The sequence below is a fragment of the Mycetomoellerius zeteki genome, unplaced genomic scaffold (genome assembly GCF_001594055.1).
Source record: "Mycetomoellerius zeteki isolate Tzet28-1 unplaced genomic scaffold, Tzet1.0 scaffold228, whole genome shotgun sequence".
Lineage (NCBI taxonomy): Eukaryota > Metazoa > Arthropoda > Insecta > Hymenoptera > Formicidae > Mycetomoellerius > Mycetomoellerius zeteki.
This window is the reverse complement of record NW_017257203.1, coordinates 1618038-1644638: the sequence shown is the minus strand read 5'-3', so window position 1 is coordinate 1644638 and position 26601 is coordinate 1618038. Positions and strand designations below refer to the sequence as shown.

The window sequence follows — 26601 nt, the reverse complement described above, 5'->3', positions numbered from 1 at the left end:
CAGCCAATCTTTTTTTTCAGTGTTGTATTTATTTATTCTTTTATGGTACTTGATGAATCGCAGCACGTTTCATGAACGAGAATGACGGTTTTTAATTGATCCAAAATATAAGAAAAAATCGGAATAAAGGACCGCTTTAATTCACCCCGCTGGGATTGGGACAAATTTTCTGCTCTGGACCATTACGTAAAGAGACGAATCATTTTAAGGGGTTCGCCAATCCCTTCCCTCCTCCGCGAACATTTCCTAATCTAGTTCGTTGGCCAAACAAATCTACAGTTCCACGTAAATCGCTGGAAACCGTTCGTGATCGGTACAATATCAATCTTTCGCTCCCGAATTCATATATGTATTTATGCGTGACTGCATCCCGGTTGATGGGCGCGGGAAAACGATTTCTCGATGACTAGAAACTGTATTCGTTGACCGTAAAATAAAAAAGGGGGGAAAATATAACATGTCCTCTGAGCCAAATGATTTGAAGTCCGAGCGACGTAAATCGATGTAAAGGAGATATAACGATTTACAGTAGACGATAGTTACATTGTTAAACGCAAAAATATATATATAAATTATACCTATGAAAAATATGAAAAATATACACGGAATCGCCCAGCACGCATCTTGTTGGTTATCTCTTTTATTTTTCGTTGCGTATATTTTTAAAACGTTTAACGTTTCTCGTCGAGAAAATAAAAATTTAGATTTATGTGTGTGTGTGTGTGTGTATGGTATTTATTATACCGCATGGAAAGAAAGGTTTTGTTGAAGTGTCTAAATTTAACTAGATACAAATCTGAAAATAATATTGTTTGGACCATCAAAATAATTATGTATAGGGCGTTTAAACTGGTCGCTAAAATGTTAAAACTTTTTGCAGCATTGTCATCAATGTTTAAGCGTTTTACTAATTAATTTGATGCTCCAACAAAATCATTTATAGATCTCTCTCTCTGTACATAGCTAAATTTTTAGATACAGCAAAACCATTATTTTCGTGTGACAATAAATATTGTATATTTAATTAAACTTTCTACTTTTGGCGATTCATTTATTTTTGGAGATTCAAGATTTTAGAGAATTCTAATAAAATATAATAACAGAATTCTGATAAAATATAATAACATGATATATAAAGGTATATAAAGATATATAAATTGATTGATCGTAGAATTATAAATATAGAATCCATGCTATTACATTTTATCAGCGTCTTTATCATAGAATTCTCTAAAATCTTTTTCTCATTGGTTTGCTCTTTCCGTGACGCTTAGTTTGGAAAGAACTGGATTAACATAAAAGCATCTCCTGTTTATGGTCGCACATACCCCGATATATGCGTTCCTCGAAATTTCAACGTCTCGCTGGCGTCTTGTTTTCGTTCGCCCCGTATCAGAAAGTCGTGGCAGCCCTTTTTTCTTTCTGGATACGGATGGGATTGAATTTGTCAAGGCAGTGGTCAAACCACTTTTTAATGTTTCGTGGGAGATTATTTCGCTACCTCTCATGAGCGGCTGGTTCGTAACATTATCTTTTCCATCCGAGGCCCGCCCGGTGCAACAATAGTTCTTAAAAGATTACGCACGTCAATATTTTCTGTCTACGATGTATCGTCGATCTTTTAAAATTCAATAACAAATGTGTGGCGCATATATGTTTTTGAAGTGCTTAAACTCGTTGTGTATTTATACATCGATCAAGAGAGAAAATATTCAGATTTATTCTTTAAGTTTCATAAACTTTATAAGTATATTCTTTGATATTATCATAGAGAATAACATGAGAAATTGATTAATTTGGATGAGGTTTTTTTACGAGAAAGACCGAATAACTCGGAACAAATGTAGATATTTGAAAAATTATTCATCATAAGTCATCGGGGAAAAAAAATGCTTTTATTTTCGATCGATTAAAATCTAAGCGTAATTTTCGACGCAATTCGCGATATATAGCAATATTCACGGCTCAGGGGATCCATTCTCGAATCTATATCGCATATAAAAATCTATAATATAAAAAATCGTATATACGTAACGTATACTGTAGGATTTTCGTATGCGATATTTTTCAGAATTAAATAAAAGTGAACGAACGTGTAGCGTACAGCTTTTCTATAGAATTCCTCGAACGGCTTATCGAGACCGAGGCAAAACCGTTTAGGACCCATATTCCTGTCTCCAGAATTCTTATCGAAACCCTTCGACCACTAATTTAGCGTTCTAAATGCGCGTGTACGTGTGCGTGCTGTCCAGCTCGCCTCGGGACTAACGGGCCTGTAACAATGACTCAACCTATTAGGAATTCACTGTGTCTGATCGACTGGAGTTGGACGCTACGTACATAACTAGCTGACCGGTGTAATGGTATCCTAGTAAAAGCCTTAGTAAAAAATATGCTGAAATTCCTTTAATTCCTTCGGATATGAGAAAACCGACTTCTTGATCGTTCGACGAGCACGCTCTTGCAAAAAATACAGATAATGACTTTGATATCAGTGGCTTCGTTTGCCTCTTCCATATTTAATATACCGAATATTTGATAGTGGTCGAATTTAGTATGTCTGTGTGATCAGAGAGTGATATTCCTCCCTTTCCTTTTACATTTCAAACCTTTCGTCACTTTTTGTCACCTTAATTGCGACGCGTAATTGTACACTGAAGTCTAATGGATTCCAGTTCTCACATTTCTCGCTATATCTTAGATATCTTCCCTCCTTTTCCTTTTCATTCACTGCGATTCTTTCGCGGTATTAAGTAGACGAGAGTTATAAGTACATATACGACTCTCTTTGGCAAATCCTTCTCTTTGAATTTTAAATAAACATTGATGATACGTTTGTTTGTATATGGATGTTATTTTTCGATTTTAAGAGTTGAGAATACACTGAAGTGTACGATAGAGACAACATCGCAGAGAATATTAGAAATACTTTCTGATTACTTTTATAATTCTATCTCTCTTTGTACATTTAAGATCAGTCTATTCCAGAACTGAGACCATTTGCAATGGGATACGAAGATCGATAAAATTTCGATAATCGATTCCGAATGTGCGAATCGCCGTATCCAAAAATACAGAATTAAAGGATAGAAAATAAAATTCGCTAAAAACATGTCATTATTTTCAAGACTTTGTAGAACGGTTTCACGAAAATGTTATATTCGTTCGTGTTGCAACTATCGAGTTTCTCTTTCACAGACTCTGACTAGTCTCGACGACCACGCTCAGACTCAGGATGTATCCGCCAATTCAACCGGAAACGGTACAGTAGCCGCCAGTGCGACGCAATTGCTGTGCAGCTTGATCCCTGAAGAGCCCTTTGAGAAAACGGTCTTGCAGACTCGCGTTCAAGATATTGCCGGGTAAGTCCTTCAAACGCTCAATTTATGAATATAGTCTTACGCTATGTGTTCTTGAAACTACGATATTGGCGTCGCGTAAGAACCCAATCCTTTTAAATGATAATAACGTTTTTATTAACATTTATAGTCGTAAATCGAGCGGCCGAATGTTGCGAAGGAATTGCATTACTTTGTATTACGGAATATTTCACATGAAATTTTGCAATATTTGTGATCTACTTTTTTTATTCAAATTTCTCATAAAAAAACATTTCTATCACTTCAGAATTTTGTTATAAAGGAAGAAAAATTTCTTTTTATAAATTTTTTATCAGTTTTTATAACATCTCACTTTTTCAGCAAATTTCTGAAGTTAGTGCACAACTAATTTAAAAACTCATTAATTTTGCAAGCTACACATACTGATGTTTTATTAAAAACATTTATTAAATTAGTTATTAATGATGTATGAATTTCTGAAGTATCTCATCAATTATTGGAATTGCGATATTATATATATAATATATTTAAAAAATTAAAATGTTCATTTATAAAATTTCGATAGAACTAAAACGCATTAAACTAAAGCTATTTTTAATTATTAAAAGTATATACAGTGTCTTATAATCTTGATAAGATATTTTGAATAAGAACTCTTTAATAAAATGTTAGACATTAATACAACAAATATTATATATTTAACTAACAAATACTAAATATTTAACTAACAAACAGCTATTGCGCATTATGACGATCATAAAATTCTACGATGTTTCAAAAGATTTACAAAAATGTTTAATATGTGGATTTAAAAATTTGATAAACGATTCATAGTTATACTTTTTCTGAGATTTAAAAAGGCATCGTTTATATTTACTTCAATGAAGAGTTTAGCAGTATCGTAGAATATTCGATTATTAATTACAAAATGTCGGACCATTAAAATTAATCTCGGCAGGCGACCGAAGTATTATTTCACTGATTAGGGTAATCGAAGCATAATTAGCAGCGTTCCACTTCTTTCTGGATGATACGAACGCTCTACGTAATGGCGGGCAATCATCTACAATGAAATCGTAACTTTTGTAACGTGTTTTTACGCATCCTTCTGTATCTTTTTTATAGAATTCCTCAATAAGAGGGTTAGAGCCGCTAAGGTAGTATTTTTATTACAAAAAAAAACATATTATTAAAATGACGCTAAAAACGTATAAAATTTATTAAAAAAAAAACAATAATAGAGATGCACTTAAGCGACGTCACAAATTTCACTTACTCGAAATATAAGAAACGCATGAAAACATTTCGATTCGTCATTCAAAACGAACTTGCTTTTTTTTTTACACAGTTCGCTCCGTCGATTGACAGTGAATCCTCATCTTTTTCGCTGAAGCTATTAGCGTCTGACGGGTTTTCACGCATCTTATATACACTCGCTCACTCGAGTGCACGGTTCTCGTCCAAAATCCGCATCTTTTGATCTGGTTGAGTCGCTCGTTGCGCAAACACGCGCCGTCCAAGACAGTTGCGCGCCCCTTTGAACAGGAAAGAACGAAAGAATACTCGGCGTGTGCTTTCCGAGGCATCGCTGGACCACCCTGTCTGAAAATATAACCGTGCCGTGTCGCGCCAATGCCGAACTTAATACGCGAGTCACGCAAAGTGACAAGACGCAAACTGTGTTTTCGTTGCATCGCGCGAGATCCGATCTTTACCGGGGTGATGTTTCGCACCTGGGTCAACTTCCTTCATGAGGACCCCCCAAAACTCTATGTTAACCCCTTTGCCACTTCTCCGTCGCGTCTTTCATGTTCGTCCTCTGTTTCTTCGCTCGTGTCTTGCGGGGAGAGAAATCCTGTCCGCATATTCTCTCATTTCTCATCTCTAAACGTATAGGAACATCATATGTCGAACACGTCACCGAGGTTATACGCGAAAAGTATCTCTCTAAATGTACCGGATTAATTTTCATCATTTACAGATATATAAAAATTATTAAGATTATATATTCTTTAACATGTTTAAAAAGTATTTATAAAGTTATGTATTAAAAAGAAGGAAAAAACTAGAGACCATTATTTAATCAAATGTGCCTAGTATTTCAAAGAAAAGAAATGTGCATGACACGAATGATCCAATCATGTGTATTAACCTTTAGACTGCCGGCATTTTTTCATTAAAATAGTGATTCTTTTTCCTCAAAAATTTTTCTATAAAAGTAACATACACATGACGCAAAATTTCAAGATTTTTGCAAAGCCACAAAAGTGGCTTTCCCGGCAAGGAACGTACGATCAAATATGAAAAATGTTTATTTTCTCAAAAATAGTGTATTTGGGGATTTTTGGTATCAATTCTGAGCATAGATTTAAGAAATCTCGAACCCTAAACGTAATATTGATAACATAAATGAATATAAACGTATAGACTCATGCAGAGAATTTTCCTTTATTTAGCATTATCCAAAGTTAACGACATAGACGTAAAAAATTTATAGCTCCTTTTTGACTTTTCTTTTTTATTTGGTTCTTAAATTTATTTTTTGTATTTTTTTTTTACTTATTTTGTATATTTTTCAATACTTATATATTTTTATATATTTTGGGCAACATACACATATATATGTTTAATACAATTAGTATTTAAAATGCCACAAAAAATGGTATTTTAACCCACACTCAAGAGTCACAAAAGTGGCTTTCCCGCAGTCTAAAGATTAAGAGTTAAAATATATACTACTAGACGAATTTTTATTCCAGGTAAACATTAAATTAGAGTTTAATTGGGAACTCTCGATATATTTGGCTTTGCAACGCGGACAGCAGTCGGATTGATTCTTGATTTTATCAACACGAAAAAGAATATTTTTTTTTTACAATGGAAAGACCGCGGATCTGAAATTAGCAGTAATTTCCGTTGGATGTGACATCGTGTTAAAAAGATCCCAGATTCGTTATCTCTCTTTGGCGTACTTTGCAGTTGGGTGAATCTGCGAATTTCATGTTCACCGAATGTACTGTCTGGCTTTGTATAATGAATGACGAAGGTACGATCAGAATTATTGTCGACCGCGCGCACCGGTAGTGGGATTATTATGATTAATTTCCTGCCGATGTGCGAGAAAGGCCTAGTCACGATTTTTACTCAGCGGCGAGGTTGCTTTTCGCTCGTGTCTTTAAAGCGCGCAGATGTGTAACGGCGATCGATCATTTTGTACGTCGTAATACTTATTTGACGGTCGTTAAGTGCACTCGCCGTCACTCCTTCCCTGAAAAATAATACGCGAACTTTTTTTTTTTGCGCGCCAAGACCGATTTTTCCTTCTACGGACCTGGTAATATACGGTGATCCACGTTATTGTTGTTCTGATACTCTCGACTTGGAGAAAGACAAGCAATTTTACAGCAAGTGAAATGAATGATAAACGACTATCGCTTGCACGGAGCATATTCGATAATGCCTGTTGATGTTCATTCATAGATGATATCATGAAATAATTATTAGTTGGAATTGTAAATGTTGCGTAAATAAGTTACGATAATGTGGTAATGAATTGCACAATGTATAAACGCCACATCTGTTTGTACGTGAACAGCCAAAAATGATACGATTTTTATATTTTTTTTTTCATCAATCAAGCTTTGCGAGCGTTATATTTGCTCATAAGTTTTTAACACGTTGGCTACCGAAAATAAGTTAACTCATGAGTTATCGATGAATACTAGCTACTTGTCGTTTCGATTTTTTAGAGGAGGCAATAAAAATTTTATTGAGTTTTGAAGAATACATATAATTAACATATTTAAATAGTATGCTGATATAAGAATGGTGTTGAGGATAAAATTATCTAATTGCAGTAATTATACAGTAACGGTCAATGTGTCAACTAGAAGTACCAAGGCTTTCTTACTCATTAAAAGAACTCATTAAACGAATAAATTACTATAAAAATAAATAAAGTGATGACAAAACAAATATTTTATTAATATAAAAGAATTATTGAAAAGTCGAAAAATTTTCAGAACTTTATCTTTTACACAAAAAATAATAAAATTAATCTAAAAAAATAAAAACAGTCAATACTAATAATTCAATACTTTTAATGTTAATTGATATTAATATCTAGTATGAAGAATCATCACACGAATATTTTTTATTTAGAATGGTGGGTTCTCTTCGCGCAGTTTTTTAATAAACCAAAAAACTGTAGAGATGTTGTATGGTTCTCTCTGGCGATATAATATATTCTGATACTGTAACATAGAAAATATAATTATCATTAGATTTTATCGATGATGTATGAATCAGATATCTCTTAAACTTTTCGATGATATACAAACGGCTTTATAAAGTAACAGATGCGTCGTACAAAGATAAGCAGATAAAAAAATGCGTGTTTGCCTATCAACTTTTATCCGTTAGCCCGCATATCTTTCCGCGATCTCTAAGCAAAGAGGCGCCGGTAGTGGCGGGATCATTTCCTTCGTTTGCCTCTTTTTCTCTTTAATCCCAACAATGCGAAAGATAAATGAACTTTTTGTCGTAAAGTACGTGTAAAGAATCGCATCCTACTATTGTTTCTCGCGCTGTATACGTATGTGTGAACATGACGCACATGTAAATACAAATAACGCACGTCCGTCACACTTTTAATTATACTATTTAATAAAAAATAACTTTTTCGAGCACCAGAATGAAAACAATTGTTTCCCATAAGTTTTTTTAAACACTAAATACGATCCTGTTTATCAAATTGTTCTGTCATGTCATATTTTTAACTCTCTGTTGGGTATATAAAATTTTCATTCTTCGACCGCAACATGGGTCTTTGAACTTTAGTATAGATTTTGATTGTCCCGGACTGTATAAAAATTTGAAAAAATTCTTACATACTCGTGAAACTTTAACATCGAGTTTTATTATCATAGAACTTAGTTGTATTTTGTATAGATTTAAATTAAAATTTATTAGAATTTACAATCAAAAAATTGACTGTGTCTCTGCAATCCGAGAAGAGTTAAGAAATTTACAGTTAAAGTTGAAAAAAAGGGCAACTTTCGTGCATTTTGTGACTAAGATATGTGATGTGCTGAAGTTTTATTGCAATCAAAATTAAGTATGTACACAGTAGAGAACTATTATAGGCGAGAGATCAGATATATGGCCACAATCAATCAATGGCCTCTTTCGACCGAAGACTCTCGAAACTCGACGATCAAGACCTGGGCAGCAAGCTTCGACATAATTGTTAGAGAGAAAGCACTATAAAAAAATCTAGTCCGCAAACACTCTTACCGATAATGGGTCGCTAGAAGGAAGAATCTGTCACACGTTAAGGCCTGTGCTATCTTTCAATCGGAACAGAATCAAGCGAGTAATTTGCTTATGCTTGCGAGCGAATGATGTCCGAGCATTTAATCAAATCTCCTCGCTTTTGCTTTTGCCCGCACAATTTTGATGAAATATTGGCCGGAAGCCGAGTTAAATAAACTTATCGTTGCAATTTTTTATCATTCTACATCAGAAAAATACGATATACTTTCTACGTTACAATTCGAAATTGAATAATAATAATTGAATAATAATAACTTTGTTGAAGTATAAATAATAATAGCTATTACAAACACGAACAGGATATTAATCATATAACTTTTTCCCGGGGATGTAAATGTGAAAAGTAAAAATTTTTATTGTCAAAGTTAATAGAGCAATTTTTCACATTTCACGTTTCCGCTTTAGGGAAAATGTTACATGATCGATATCCTAAAGAGTGATGAAGAACTGCGTCTCAAAAAGTGAGATCAGCAGTAATGCTGCTTATAAGCTTAGACTTCTAATAATAATAATAATAATGATGATAATAATAATGATGATGATGATGATAATGATGAGATGGTTCACGAAACATTAATATTTGTATATAACATAGAAATACCTAAGTAGGAAGTGCAGAAAATAACAAATGTGATAATTAACTATATTAAAATATCAAGGTTTTTATTTGAATCAACTATATCTTCTAGTTTTTTGAATTAAAAAACGGAAAAATTCACTAGTTAGAAAACGTTTAATTGTTCTTCATATCATCAGTATTAATTAAAAATGTAAGAAAAAAATTATCTCATAATTTTCAACGTTAAATAATGAAATTATCAATTTAATATTAATTACAAATTTAAGAAAAAAGTACAACGCTTGTGCTAAAATTGAAGAATTTCTGTAAACTATGATATATTTTACCTCACAACTTTTGAAATTACATACTTGATAAAATTACATATCTTGATACTTAAGTTTGTTAGTGTTGAATTTTAAATATAGATAAAATCACCAGAAATGTTGCAGTCGTATCATCAGTAATCAGATATCGCGAAAATTTTACATATTTAAAGAAAAGTTAAATGTTTTAAACGCTTAGTAGGAATATTGGTATTATATAAGTTTGATTAGCATTGTGTGCAAGAGCATGATCTAACAATCCGAAAGAATTGTAAAAGTATAATAGAAATGTACCGATTTGAAAAGCGTTATGCTTCTTAAAGTGCCCATCTTCCTTGCGCGTACCCGAGATAAATCACAGTTTGCACTGGTTAATTGAAACGGATGTAGGAGAAACTCGGTGCGATCTCGCTTTTTGTTTCTCTTTGCGGCACGGGGATTAAATGGGCTTTCGATCAGCTTGTCGACGTCCACGAGCCTAAATTTTCCTTAGCCTGCCCGCGGCTTCCCGTGTCCCCCGTCTATTGTTATAAGGAATTAAAGGACTACGTCTTAATTGTGCGTAGAAATGACGCACTTTCTCTCAGACTGACGCTTTAAGCCTACTACGTAATCGTTAAAAAATAACGCAGACGGGAAAATTATCGCATAACGCTCGGAAGCATAAAGGCGAGGTGTCGAGAAAATTTTGGTCCGAAATTAAAAAAACAATGAAACGATTTCTCCTTTATATTCATGTTAAAAAAGTTCTAAAACCCTTGAACTGTTATGTTACTAATTGTTATGTTACTAATTGTTATATATTATTAATTCCTTGGACTCGAAATAATCATGTTTTGACAAAGTACGTCGTGCGTTATATTTTTAATGGATATAAAAAAGATATTCTTGCAAAAAAAGATTTAACGCGGATTTTAGATGATAAGCTGCACTTCGTAAGCCTACTTATCTTCAAGCTTTCGCTTTAATGTTTGCGACTGAGAGTGAAAGTTGTCAGTTCCATTAAAAGAAAAAAATCTTTGTTGTTGCGACCAAAAATTTAAAATTAATCATCAATCGTCTTCTGAGAAACAAAAATCGATATTCTCAGTCGATTTACAGTCGATTTAAGAGATCGTACGACGATCTTTCTCCTTCCTTTTCTTCCTTTCTTCTCTTTAGCTTTTTATCTTTCTCTTTGTATTAGGCAAATGGTTGGTCGCGTAACTGTCGCAAAAATGATTTGCGACGACGTAATCGTCAGGCAACATTAAACTGACGCATTAATTAATACGCCGCCTAGGCGAACGGCGGCTCGCGCATTTACTTAACGTAATAAGGTCCACGGCGGCTTCTTCTGCCTGCATGCCTCCTCGCTCGCACGAGGTAGGTAGGGTTTATTACGAAAATGAAAAGGCTACGTTTTAGTCGTGCAACCTGATTAAATCGGGAGTTGCGCGAAACGAGGTTAGACGCGAAACGACGGCGCGCCAGTCTCTTCCCCTTTGAAGAGCGGCGGACAAAATCTATTTTATTAATATAACGGTGCTGCTGTTTGATCTGATAATTTAGTTTCGCCGTCCTAAAGAGCATCCTCCCCCTCCTCTCTCTCCCCCCCCCTCTCTCTCTTTCTCTCTTTTTTTTCTCGTAATACTCGCTGACGCCAAAGGCTCGCTCTCTCGCGAACGTATCTCGCATAAACGCACACCGACGTTTACCCGCGGGCATTTTCGGACTTCTTTCTCACCCCCGTAGCCCCCTCGTTCTCTACCTTATCGATTTCATGCAAATAGATTCGGCGCGCTACCCTAACACAGATCGCGAGAAGAAAATAGCAACAAATGTCGATGCGCGGTAAAATTCCATATATTATAATATTCTAGCCTATTCTAGCATGATGAAAAATACAGGGTGTTTCGCTTCCGAGATCAATGACCAATCAGAAAATTAGCCCAAACTGTTATAAGCCAATATATGTAGAGTCGTTATTAGAAATTTACCATCAATAAGAAATTTGCCTCAAAATTATATTCAACCGCCATTATGCGCAATGAAATACCTTGTATTTTTATATCACGTATTCAACAACATAAGCTCGACGTTTGTTGATATTTTCTTATTCTTTTTCTCTTCGTGATATTTTTGATTATTCTCTTCACTTTCGACTACGATTGGTTAATTTTTATGGCTTACGGTTATTGTAAAGTAGGCATAATGGACTACTGTATACGTTAAGTAAGATTCTCTCATAAATTCTTCAATAATACGCACGATACATTATGTTCCTCTTTTCTTTTTAGCTTTTTCGAAAATTATAACGTGTACCATTAAACGGCTCCATTATTCGAAGAATTCAGCCAGTTAGGTAAAATCATGAAAGAGGAGAAACTTAATGTACGGATTTTTTTGGACTCGCGATCGGAGGGTTTCGCGACTCTTCTCGTTTAGGGGACGAGGTCGTGGAGAAAGGAATTCTAGGTCTAATCGACGAAATCGGCGCGTCGACGACCAAAAACCGATAACGTACGTTTTGGCGGCGGTCCAAACGGGTGCCGAAGTCGCGGGCACCTGCCACGTTCGTCCTCGGCGAAGGCGGCTTTGGACGAGCTTGAAAGCGCGAGGGTGGGCTCGGCGTAGACCGGCAAGATCATCGGCGGTCGCGGAAGAAAGGGGGAGAAGAAGAAAAAACATCGCGGGGGTGAATGAGCGAGGCGGGTTGGGTACGTAATCTGCTAATGGACTGCTCCCTCCCCTTCGTCTCGTTCTCTCCCCCTCGCTCCCTCTCTGTTTCTCCCGTCCAAATTCACCCTCGGCCGATATACACCCCTCTTTTTCCCCCCGTATCCTCTCAACCCTCTTTCGTACGAACTCGACTCATCCCTCCGCCCCCCCCCTCTCTCTCTCTCTCTCTCTCTCTCTCTCTCTCTTTGTGCTGAGCTATCGGCGACCTACGCGCAACACGCCCAGTCGTTTGCTATTCTTCGTATTCTCGTTACGCTCTTTTTTTCTACGTGTTGCTCGCAGGATTGGTCGATACACCGCGAATCGGTTTAGCGTGCTCGTACACAGGGTGTTGAAAAATTACACATACAAACTTTGAAATCGTATTGGAGGATGAGAAGAGGAGTGGAGCTTCCGTAAACGTAGGCACGCGGAAAGACTTCTTTTTCCAAATTAAATTGAAGGAGGGATTAGTTTTTTCATAAAGGATTATAGTCTTCGTAGAACGTAAATAGAACACGCATGACTCCTCATGCATTGCTAACTTTGATTAAACTTTACGTAGAAATCTGGTTTGAATCTTGCGCAAATGGAAACTATAGGGAAGGCGCAATTTCATTCGTTTTTATTAAACAAAATTCGTTTCTAAATAATGGTAAAAAGAGATGTGGTTAGAAGAGTTTTTTACGTACACTGGAAAAAAACGTTCTAAATTTTAATAAATAATTTGTTTGAATAGTATCAGCTAAATATTTACTAAATATAAAAGTATAATTGATACAAGAACCATTAAGTTAATTTAACAATCTTTTTTTTATTGAATAAATATTTATTGTAAATAAATGTTTAGTTGGTACTAAATTCAAATAAATATTTATTAAGATTTCGTATATTTTTCTCAGTGTACATGCAATATTCAATCGGAATTTTTTCGCGAGTCTAGCGTAATTCTTATTTTGCAACGCCGAAGTAAGAAATTATTTGCTTTATCGATGAATCTTTGATTTTGAAGATGATGAAGAAACTCTTTTTTTTTCCAAAAGTACGTATATTTAACGTAGGAAACGCAGACTGCGTGCGCGGCCCGTATTTAATTAACATCTTTTCATATTGGAATTCAGACATGCAAATTGCCAATTAAATATTACATCAAATTCACGAATGACAGGTGGTATCGTTCGCGCGCATAAATAATGATTTAAATTATTACCGACAATGCACGCTGTCGAATTAATTATGATGACATTGTATTTTATCTTGTAAACGTTACAAGCGCGCAAGCAATAAGTCCCCTTCTCACTTTCCAATTATTATTAATTATCGGATCGATTGCATAATGCACGCGCCCATTTTATTTTAAAAGCGCACGGGCATACAATTTTAACGACGACAAAAATTGAAGCGCACCCAACGTTTTTCTACAACGCGAATGTTTCTATATACAAAGAGAATAATATCTCCTACGGATTTTACCAGTGCTCATTAACCGCGTCCTTTTTTTAAATGGCATCAGATTTGAGCGGTATATTTTGAAACAGGTGCAAATTTAGTTTTTCATATCTTGCTAAAATAGACTCCACGTCCTGTTCTTATTTGTCGTATTTCAAAAATTACACCTACTATTTTTACTATAAAAACAAACGATTTTATTTTATAATTTTAGCACATTTGACGCTTCCTATTTACGCAAACTTGAACTCGTATTAAGAGCTATTTACATTGATATTGACCCGTTTTACATTCTACCGAGACGATTGTTATCACGTCTGGAAGCTTGTTTCAGATCGTGTCGCGTCATAAATTTAAGGTAAATACTAGTTTGGCGATTTAGCATCAAATAGACAGCAGATGCACTTGAAGTATCAGCTGGCATCGCCGGGTGTTGGTCAGTGATTCATTTCCGAAGCCTTCCGCTCGTAACGTGTATTCATTCCCAAGGCGCGCATCCTTTAATCTGCTCTTCGGACAGCGTTAAATGCTACGCTACTCGCCGATAGTAACGTGAAACTAAATAACCGATCAGCCCGAAAAAGTTGTTACTTTACAATCAGAATAAATCATAATTTCTATGAGATGATTTACAAATAAATGTTCGTCGGAGAGTCGCACACTGTTAAATTTATAATGTCAAATTATACCCAATTTGAATTATTTTTTATCATTTCTATAAGTTGCCACAGTTCCTATTCAATATGTCGTTAATTTAATAAAAACTGTGCAATTAAACAATTTAATTCAAGAAAATGTATTAAATTTGACTTAAATTTAGTTTATTTTCAGTTTATTTTTAAGTGCATGCTTACTTAATTGTTTACTTTGAAACTAATCACAGAAATGGATCGATTTACATATGGAAGTTAAAAATAACAAAATGTTATTTAACTCAAGGAATTAGATTGCCATCCTTTGATATCTAACGATGCCTTTAATTTTATTAATTGTAAAGTTCCTTACGAAGAGAAAAAAGATCTTTAACAATAATAGTGCTGTCAACGACAGCGATGACAAGAGTGGCAATAGTAATGGGAACCGCGGGATTGGAGCCGAGTATTTGATCAGGCCAGGATAGGGGCGCAAGTAGAAATAGGCAGAGCGGCTGTTCTTGTTCCCATTCTGCTAAGTGGCAAGCTTCAACGTTGTCTATTATCCTTCACGTACTCACCCGGCATAGGGCTAGCTTTAAACGACGCTAGAAGAAATCCGGTGTTGACTTTGACATGGCGAGATACATTGTACACTCACAAAAGTAACGCCCCCCTAGGAGCTTCTGCTGTATCCATGATGGAACTAAAATACCTAGAAAAATAAAATACTTCGGTAAAAAAGTATTAAAAAATACAGCGTTGCACGCATGATATTCCATTTATTAGAAAATGTAACCTAGATTTGATCATTTACTATTATTTATTATGTATTGTATGTTAAATATTTTTTATATCTTGATTTTTGTTAAATTATTGAAAATGATTAAAAAATCGTAGATATCGTTAAATTAATTAAGAGGGAATTTTGTAATTTTTTAATTTATATTGATAAAGACAATTATATACATAATAAGTCGTGCTGATTGTATAATTGTTAATTGTTTTTCATTCAAGTAATTGTTGAAATTTTTTGTGCAAATAGATCAATAACTAAATTGATTGAGTACGCTGTATTTATTTTAGAGATATTTTGCCTTTACCTCGTCTCTCTTATCGAGTATAGCTGATATACATCCTTGTATAAAAGCATATTTTTATGTAAATATACTAGATGCGACCGCGGACTGCCATTTTGTACCGCGGCGTATATACGTATCTTCTTCTCGGGAATATTGAATTTCTATAAGTAAACATAAATTATTTTTAGAAATTCTACTCCACGTATAAATACGCGCAAACGGGGGTATTTCGCCGAAGCACAGCACGAATACATTTCACTGGTATGTTCATAACATATTGAATATCGGTAAGTGGTCTCCAGTCAACAGAGCTGCAATCGGTTATTAAAAAATTCAGATTTACAGAAAACCAATGCACGGATTTTACACGGCCGCTAATAATGGATGTTGGCGCGACATTTTTAGCAATTTCAAACAGTCATAAAGTTTTTTTCAGGAATCAAATAGAAATGTCAACATTATATCGTTACCGAAAAAAAAAGAGAAAAAAAAATAATTGGCACTCTCCAAACTCAGTGCAGTGATGTTTTTACCGTATACGTATACAATATATGTATGCATTAATATAAAGATAACATGCTTGTAACATTTCAATAATTTGGCAATTTACTCTGTTTTTGATTTTATATCTTTATCATATCTCGCTGTTTTTTACCTAAAACTTTCATTTTCACACATTATTCGACTTCTATAATTTCATGATTTTCAAATAACTTGCATAATTGTGGGTTTATCTTTGTTGAAATGTAGAGAACCGCGGAGTTCCATCGAAATTTCTCGTGTTTACTTTTATTCGCGCTTATTCGCGCATCGTTTGAGCGAATTTACAGTACGCTTGACACCGTCGCTATGCTCGGCCAAGTCGCATAGAGTTAGCACTCTTCACCCTACGCTCACCCCTACACTCCGTCTGTACGTACGGAGTACCGTAGTGCGCTTCATCCCCCGCGCTACCGAAATCCCAGCGCGAATGCATTACGCATCAACGAATTCGGAGTAGCAATATCCTGAGTTGCTGAATGTCAGAGCTCAGGATTATAATACATTACCAATTCGACGAAGACCACCCATTTGACCTTGTTTCAGGCTTTATTTCGCATACCGGCGTCCCTTATTGGCATTTAATACAAACTCGTTCAAGCTTGCGATGGTATCGTTAAGTTTTAATAGTTTAAGCAGAATAATCACGTAATCTTCTAGTGCCAATATTGCGTTTAATGTCAATTTTTTATACGATTGAAAAAATTAAATTTTATTTATTCCTCTAGACGTAACTTTGTGATTGCTATTGTAGGAAATACGTTCACAATTTTATGTACACAGTTTTCAATTGTATCGCCTATTATAGTTAGATCTTTTTTTGTACATTAAATTAGAAAAAATGTATCTATTTTTACATTCGATCGATAATGGAGAATCGAAATAGTGAACAAGATTGGCGACCGAATGGCCCGACCACCACACCCCGCGCTTCCCCTTTTTTTCCGACTCAATGATACGCAACTGTCATTTACACACTTCTGCCATTTCGTTGCGCAAACATACCCTATTGTCGAAATAGCGAAATGGCACTTCTGCCAGGCGCGTTTGTCCGGCGCCGAAGAGGAATATTTCCACGAGCGCGCTGGACCTGGAATTCTGTTATTCTTACTATGAACACCATTCCTTCGACGAACAATTTTCAAGTACAGTTTACATTAAATTTAGGTACGTTGAAGAGTGGACTGTATAGTAGTTATTTCAAATCAACAATTATTTTAAATATTTCGAAATTTTATATGTTATTATACACTAAGAAAAAAATTATTCATTTGTCTAATTAATTGTTCACGTGACTAAATTAATCTAGTTTTATCTTTATTCCTTTGGTTGGAGTATTTAAGTCAAATATAATATAATATATTCTTCATCAAGAGGAATAAAGATAGATTAAATTAATTTAGTCAATTGAACAATTTTTTTTCTCAGTATACATATCATATAAATATGTAGCACTTTGGAGAACAGAAAATATATACACATTTAATAATTAATTTATCGTATTGATTAGTATATTACTGCATTGTTTGTATCAATTTTATAGTACAACTAGATAATCAATAGTACAACTAGAGATTTATCCTTTCTCCTAGTACATGCTACAAAATATTTGCGTTTCCAGCCGCACATACGTCGGAAATTACATTTTTGATTGATTTACAGCATTAATTCCGGAGTGTTATTCGGCTGACTCACGCCCGTTCACGAAAAATTTGTTGCGGCGATTTTCAGCTAGATACCAGTGCGTTATTCGTTCGGATTAACAGAAAAATTGTTTCCGCTTATTTTTATTCCGCCTCGTTTGTCAAAGTCACGTATTTTTATCACCCATACGCATCGCGCGTATATTACTCTAAATACGTGTAGCACTTTGGGAAACAAATATTCATCTATATTGCCGAAAATATGTATTCTTGATAAATTTGTAAACACATAGTATCGTTATATCTCCGAAATTGTGGCTATGGCCAAGGCTACCTCGGTTTTACATTCCTATTACGTACGAAAGATATTTGCGATTGTTGTCCAAAAATCGAATTACGCGACACTGTAAACCGGATAGACACGTATTTCCCCGCTCTCTGGTAATCCAGGCACGACACACAAATTACGAGCCATCCGTTCGATTACCCTCCTCCTCAGGGGTAAGCCTACCCTCGGAAAGCCTTTTTCCTGCTCGTAAGTGCACTCGCGCGGTGCAGCGCGCAAATCGCGTAAGCAACCGCCGGTTCGTTGGGGGTGCGGGCTGGAAGAGCAAAGATATGCACCCTCGCGAGTTCGCTATGAAATAATCATATGGTTAGCTAATGGCGGCTTCTCCAGGGTAGCAGTATATACGGCCAGCCGCTCGCCACTCATCCTCTTTCTTCCCCTTTCTCTCCCCCTCCCGCGGATGCAGGGGCGGGACGAAGGGATAATAAATAAATTCGATATATTTGCTTCGAGACTTTCCCCCCGCAAACATTCAATGATAGATCGCAATCTCAGGCGGGGCGACGCACCCCCTGACGCGGACGTGCGTGAAGATCGGGACACGGGATCTTTTTGGTTGGCACGAATCGCTTCGATACCTCCAGTACGCGTGCGGTAAACTGAATGACAGATTGAGGAATATATATATTCTAAGGACGGGTCAATTACCTTTCGCCTGATTGAATTTCTAATTGAAAATTAACAGCAAAACTTAATCTCACACTCCGTTCTTGGAAAGACACTTCAGCCTTATCGTAAAGGTTAATAGAAATATTAACGAGAAAGTTCGCTTTTAAATTGAGATTCGAAGCATCTTGAAATTTACGAATGAATAATGAAATCTTTTTTTTGATTAATTTTAAACAAAGTGTGTAGCAAGAAATGTTTTAACAAGAAGCCTCAGTTTGAAATTTAATTAATTTGAAAGTATAAGTATTCAGGGCTGCTGTTGATATATAAGCCGCATACTTTTTAATATTTTTGTTCATTAATTTATTTAAAAAACTATTTTTTTAAATATTTTTTAAGTATCTTTAGAAAGGTAATTTTTTATTTTTGTTCTAAAGAATAATTTTTTCTTAAAGCAGCAATGTAAAAAGTGAAAATTTTTTCCATTGAAGTTAATAGAGCAGTTTTTTTACTTTTTACGTTTTCGATATATGGAAACTGTTATATTATATAATTAGTATTCTGGTGCTAATGGCATAGTATGACTGTACTGAACGATTTTGATAGCGTCGAAAAACAACTATCCGATCCGATCAATGATTTCAGATTTTTTGATACGGTTTTTCCAAATTTATGTACAACATATATATTTTTCGGAAGAAATTAAATCTTATAGAAGCGAGCACACACAGTTGGTGTTACAGGAATAGAGAATTGACTTTTGAAACTTAATTTTGCCCTCTGATTAATGCGCCTTTGTGCACAACTATTTATAGCGGCCTTGATCTTGTTTAACGTTAAAGTTTGAAAAGCAGGTAAAATTCCTCTCGATACTTAAATCGAGGAAAAATCATCAAATTGACTGATTTGTGGTTGTGATTTCGGGGATACTCTCTCAGGCTAGCGTGCCCCATTGCGATTACATGATTATGAAAGTATGATTCAATGTTTCGAGCCGTGAGTGAATAGCATCACCCGGATCGAAAAGATTTATCCCTATGGGTTAAAGGATTAAGCGATTCCGTGCAGTGACTTTCACGGATGTAATCCCGCGCTACCATAGAGTAGCAAAACGGAAGCAGAATGGTGAATGAGAAGGTAGGCGGGGTGGCCACTCGGCTTGTCGCAAAATTATTACATTCGAAGACGGCGGTTCCCCTCGTCCCCAACTGTCGCCCGTGTTGTTGCAGATTAAGGGCGCGGAGGGGTTCTCGGCGTGTAATCGCGCGAGCTGGCGATTAGCGTGTCGAGCAATTCTGATCCGCGATCATTTCGCTGCATTTTATTAGCGAATTTACTCAGACCCGTCGCACACTGTTTGGCATCACGCGTCATCGTGGCGACTCGCATTCGTCCATTGTCGTATCTCTGGCTCCGACAGGCTTAAAACCGTTCGTCGCGCTTATTGGGGGAACAAGCACAGAAGAAAAAAAAAGAAGAAAATCATCTCCGGCGACACGACTCGACAAACCGGATCCCATATTCCGTCTTGTGTCGACGAGTGGAATGTTAAAAATTCATCTTCTGGAATTTCGCGTCTTTCAACCTGCGCGCTCGGGACGGAAATATCAATCGACGCGAGTATAATGTAGTATAATGTTCGGAAAATACAGCGCGATATCGTCAACCCTTTTTGCGCTACAATCGAAGCTAGTGCGGCGGGATTAGCTCGCAGTTAGTTATGATTAGACGCGACAGTTGGCCTTCCACGGACGTAGCATCGAAGGGCGGCGCACCCTCTCTCCTTCTCTCTCTTTCACCGTGTATTATATATTCCAATACTCATTGACGCCCCGAGTTTGTGTGCGTCTCTGCCGAGGAGAGAGTCGAAGGGGGTGGCGATAATACACGCTGACAGGCACGCACCCTCTCGGGTTTGCACGGCCGCGGAAGGGGATGCTGTCTGCGAGAGAAAGAAAAACGTATACATACAACAACCGGATAGAATGAGCATCGCGTGCGCCGCCGGTCGCAACCTCCCCAGTTCCCTATACGCTCTTCTCGCCGTTCTGGCCGCTCCTTCACCCCCCTTTCTTCTCTCTTTCTCTCGGAATTACGCACTGATGTTATAATCCTCTCGTGTTACGCCGTCGCACATGCTGTCCTGTAAGCAATACATTGTTTTTTTTTATCCGGTTCCATCTCCCTCCTCTGGCGCCCATATGCACACTTCGCTGCCGTATGATCGCTCGGTGATCGACGAGCATCGATTGCTGAAAGTACCGAAGTGAGATCCTTCGTCAGTCCAGGGGTCGACGGTCCGTTTGAATATTGGATTGTTCGTTTCTCCGTTTAGAACAGGTGTTTCCTGCACTCTATCAACGAGACGAGTTCGTATTGTTTCGTGCCGCTGTGAGAATGCTCTTTAAAATTCTTCGACCCTTACACGCAGAATTCTTCCTGAATCGAAACAACTGGGATCGACCTTCATGTATTGAAAATTTAAAATGTAAAAGAGGAAGAACATTTCGTGAACACTAATGTTTTCGACTTCAAGGGTTTGAACCAACCTGAGTTGGATTAATGACGTTTCATGTTTTATTATTAGTAGAGCATGTAACATCAACCAATAGTAGAGCATGTAACGTCATTAATCCGAGCCAGGTCAGTTAAAACACATTGCAGTTATAACGTACATAGAGAAAAATGTCGAAATATTGCGAAATAAATTACTTACAACGTTTTCTTAGATATTCATTAGTTACAAAATTTTATTGTGATGACGAAATATTAGCATTATTGCACACGATTGTTAACATACTTGACTATTTATAATTAGCTACAGTTAAAAAATGTTATTCTTTCTACGATTGTTGTTAATGTTATTTTTTACTACGGGAGCGACATACTTGGATATGTTACATTTAACCCAATTCGATTGCTTATAACTTTCATGTCAGACATTAAGTAACATTGCGGCAAACAAATGTATGTTATAAAAAAGTTATTAAGCAATGGAAAAAACATAGGAAAAAGAGTACGTGCCAGACATGCTATATCCAGAGCAACATCGAGAGAGAGAAGAATTAATTATATTTTTACACTATTAACATCATTCAGTTATTCCACATTGAGTTGTACATATAACTCCGCCGTAACCAAAGGGTTAAAGATGATAATGACTCTAGTGACAAATAAGAACATATTATAGAAATAGTAAATTTTAATCAAGAATATCTCGACTATGGGAATTCTCCTTGGCTCTGCTTCAAGGATACCAAAAATATCGAGAGAAAAAAAATGATGCGGCTTCGATGATCCGCGAGAGTTATAATACGTGTCTCGATTCTTTTGTGCTTCAGATATCTGGTAGCTGGCAGCTTAGTGGATCGCGTGTCACGCCACAGTCGGGCCCTGATCGAGACGGATTTTTTTCTGGATCAGGAGCATGAGTCGCCGTTGCTGGTATCGTCTTACGATCTCCTCGCACGTATCTGCAGTCATTTGAGGAGGTCCGTCGATCAAGATACTGTCAGCGTGCATGGCGAGAGCAGCAGCGGTGTCGAGCAAACGAGTAACGAGTCGCACTTGTTGTCGACTTTGTCGACGACTGAGGCATCGAGTGCGATCGGCGCTCTTTATGCGGCGGTCGCGTACACGCCGCAGAATCAGAAAGGTGCTTCGCCCACCCCTAACCAGACATTTACGGCCGCCGTGCGGACCCTGGCCAGCCACGGCCTTAAGCTCCTTAAATCGATCGCAGAACTCGATCTTCGGACGCTGCAGGTATATATAATTCCTTTTTGCAACTTTCGTCTCGACAAAATTTGTAATAAGTGGCCCTTTATTCTTCTATTTTTTGTTATTAACACACACTTATATATTTATTAATTACTCTTTGATCTGAACGTATTAATTCGTTACTTTTTGTCCCAATGCATTTATATATTTCTATGCAAATCTCCGTGGTATTGTAATTTTAAACGAGACTTTAAATAATTATTGAATCAGTAAAAGCGCAAATACACTGAAAAAATATTAAATTTTAATAAATATTTGTTTGAATAGTTCTAAGTAAATTTACTTAGTACTATTCAAAGAAATATTATTAATTTTTTTCAGTGTAAAAAGAATGTTGTTTTGAAGAAAATGTCTGAATATAAATTCAAAGATAAAAGCGTGCACTGCAAGCAAAATCAATTAAGTTATAAACGGTTGGATGCGAGATTTAGTGTTCTTAAATAGACTGTTACATTTTTGAACTGTGTATGCTATTATTGTATTCAACTCTCTTGAATTATCATTCCTCCGAGTTTCATCATCATGAACATGACGTTGCTCGGCTCGTCCATAGTATTTATTCCTTTCCAATTTTGGTACTTGTGCTAGACAATTCACGCTAATACGGCTATTTAAGTTTACTCGTCGAATACGATCATATCCAGTCATATTCATCATATTCATGAAATATGCATGCGGGGTTGATGTCGGATAGTTACATTCTGATATTAATTACGCGATAAAAATATGGTAACTAGTGATAGATACGCACAGCGTTAGTTTATTCTATTTCAGGCTATGTTTTGAATCTCGATCATCGATACTTGATTTCAGTCTATTTAAGCGATAGCTGGGACGCTGTCGCCCATTAAATCGCCATAAGCTCCATTACTTTTTAATTCAAGACAGTTTCGCAATTCGGCATTACCGCAAGCCACCCCCGGCGTCGCCTCTCCAAATGACAACGATGCCGCTTGTTGCTGCCAACAATGCAGCTTATCGTCATAGGGCGCCGGGCGTGATGGAGATATCATGTATCGCGGGGGTTCGATCTGTCAAGACGTAAAGGCCTCCCGTGAAGTTCTCTTGCAGCGAGCCAACCGCGAATTGAATTGAGGCGGCCATGCCTCACGCCCTTCGCCCCGCAAAAACCATAAGGGCTATCGTGTGCCCCGTGGGAGGGCTGTGCCCCGTCCCGCGGGATCGCCCGTCGATTACCAGATGAGCCCCGCGTGCATTTGTCGAAAAACCAACGGTTATTATCTATTCTCTTTGCACTCAGTTTTTCCACGACAAGTTAAGCTGATGGTCTGGTCGCCAGTCCGATAATGCTTATCTTAGATTTTAACTAGAGACCCTATTACAGAGTCTGGGCACGAGCGATTATGTCAAAATCCTACGAGAGAAAATACATATATGTAATTTCTCTCTCTCTTTCTCTCTCTCTCTCTCTCTCTCTCTCTCTCTCTCTATATATATATATTATACTATCTCACTCTAACTTATACTGTTTAATTTATAACTTTAATTAAAATTATAGAACGAGACAGTAAGTTAGAGTGTCGTAGTATACACAGAGAAAAATTATACACTGTGTTAAATTCATAATGTTAAATTATATTCAATTGAAGAATTATTTTTAATCATTTCTATTTCGCCATTGCTCCTGCCCAGTATGTCGTTAATTTGACTAAAACAATGGAGTTAAATAATTTAACTCAAGAAAATGTATTAAATTTGACTCAAATTTAGTTTATTATTCACTAAGTGTATCATTAATATGGATGATGTGTACTTTGAACTATAACCACAGAAATAGATTAATTTACATTAATTTACGACACATGAAAGTCGAAAATAAAATGTTATTTAACTTAAGGGATTGGGTTATCGTTGCTCCTTTCGTATCTAACAGTTGTGTGTACCTTTCTTTCTTTTAGGATTTTGATAAAATCGCTTGTGGTTAGATTTTGATATAGGGTTTCTAATTTCAACGAGCTCTGAGTGTCCACCTTGTGAAGGAAATTCAGGATGAAAGAAGAGAAAGCGGAATATATCGATACTATTAAGAATATTGCTTTACATCGGATTTATATGTGAGCCGATGGAGCTGTTACAGGAGTTCTGTCTGATCAAAAAGAGTTTATAAAAATATTAATTGATATACATAACTTCTTTTTACAAACAGAAAACGTTCTGTTACAGAGCTTCTTGGGCGCCGAGGGCACGAGCCTGCAATGGCGACTGATAGCGAGTCATCTAATAATTCGACTGTCCCGCGACTCTTTGTCGGACAAATCGGAGGTGGGCTCTATGCCGAATACAAGCGGTATTCACATCCTCTCGGAATTGTTTGTGGTGCTCGGGTACTTCTCCCTTAACAATCCGGACAATCAGGTACGTCCCGTTCCCATATGGCAGTTTATGCGATCGAACACTTCAGAATTTGAAGGGGCCTTTCTAGCGAAACAAGTTAAGTGCATCCGTACGTTCATTTGCATATAGAATCTAAATTTGCTGTCAAATTCTTTTTTTTCTTAATAAATCCTAAAATCGTCTTCTTGAGCTTAAAAATAATTTTCATTTCTCTCTCTCTCTCTCTCTCTCTCTCCTATAAAATCAGATAAGAGTTAAAGATTAATTCTGACATTGTTAATTTTTATTATTATTTGCATGACAAAGCTATGACGCATTAATAGTTTTATTTATTTTGAAAATATTAGCTGTGTCTCAAATTTTTATTCACGTTATTAAACGAGAGTATACTTTTGTTGAGCATATTCGTTTGGTTTTGGTACTTTACTGTACATAGTGCATATATAGTGCACAGCTTAAATTCCTTGAATCGGCGTTGAGACTGTTGATTACAATGTTTCGAGTCACCCGTTAACTTTACTATGAGAAACGCACGCGCTGGATGGCGTGCACAGTGCGTTACTGGCGAGAAGAAGGAAGAGGCTGTTAGACACAACACACTCAGCAGACCTCCCATCAATATACGGCCGAACGCCGTTAAGATATATTTACGGCATACCATTCTGTGCGCTCCAGGGCGTGTGTACACGCGCAACACTGGTCCATCAGCTCGCAAAACGACACGGAAATTCATAACATTTTATAATTGCGACGCGAAAAACGAAAGAATCTCCGAGAGTGAAATTAACTATGTCTAAATGAATAAAATACCAATATTTGTGTCAATTGAAATGCAAACGTTGCAGGAAATTTTTCTTAAAAAATAATTTAATTAAGAAATAATAAAGCATACATTTAAAAGTAATAGAGTGGCTAGAGTATCTAGTAATAAAAAAATATTTAAAAATATATTTATCATATATTTATATTAAATACTTTTGAATATTTAACAATATATTTTAAAGTCCCTTTCTGTAAATGTTTATTAATAAATTAAAAGATTTTTTAAATCCTAGTAAGATTTTTTTTATTATATAAAGTTGTTTCTTCGATCAATTATGTAATATTCTTCAAAAGAAAATCAATTTTTGTTTTGGATACATGATAATGAATGTTTCTAAAATTTATAATAAGCATATTTTAAGATTATTATCAAAATATTTTTTGTTAAAGAGATAAACTGTTACTTAAAAAGAAGAAAATAAATTGAGTACTTTTCTTAGCAAGGCAACAGAATGATATTTTTCTGTGTATACTTTTAAATATCTGTTTAAATATGTTTGTATCTATACATATCTCTACTCTATATAACTTTCTTTTTTTCTCCTCTATTAGAGATTATTATGACACAAAGTAATTATTTATAACGAAATAATTAATATATCCCAATTAAGTACTATTCTCGAATAGAACTGTGATATCATGTGTGGTTATATATTCCAGAATAGAAAACATTTGATATAGGCTATTATCAACTAACAAGATTTAATTATAACGCTGAAATATTAACTTCCAGAGTATTATTAATACGAAAATTGTTCAAAGCAACTCGTGAGTATTTCTTGTGAACGAGTTTAGTCCTTAATTAACAAGATTTCCCAATTTAAGGATACTTCTCGCGAAGTTGCTACAGTTTAACATCATCATTTGCACGTTTTCTGAGACTGCATACGCGTTGATCTCGTGGACGCGTGAATCGGAATGTAAACGCTGAGTGCACTGCCGATGTCGCGCATTCGTCTTTCAGCGCTTTTTTAAGGTTGCCGCTCTCAAGAGTGAGAGCCGACTCTCCAAGAGTAGCTGCCTTGGAAAAATCGTTTTCCGCAAGATGAGAGGAAGAAAGAAAAAAAAGCGAGATAGAGA

At 36.1% G+C, this 26601-nt stretch overlaps 1 protein-coding gene across 5 annotated transcripts in view; it reads left to right on the top strand.

The window, feature by feature from the left end:
* The window catches only part of ssp3 (short spindle 3), a 43345-nt gene that overhangs the window by 11660 nt on the left and 5084 nt on the right, over positions 1–26601 (top strand). For all 5 annotated transcript variants that reach the window (XM_018448976.1, XM_018448974.1, XM_018448977.1 and 2 more), the window contains exons 11-13: positions 3199–3362; positions 21906–22329; positions 24529–24720. In XM_018448976.1, the coding sequence (XP_018304478.1) occupies positions 3199–3362; positions 21906–22329; positions 24529–24720 (780 nt within the window). The remainder of the gene's footprint in view (positions 1–3198; positions 3363–21905; positions 22330–24528; positions 24721–26601) is intronic.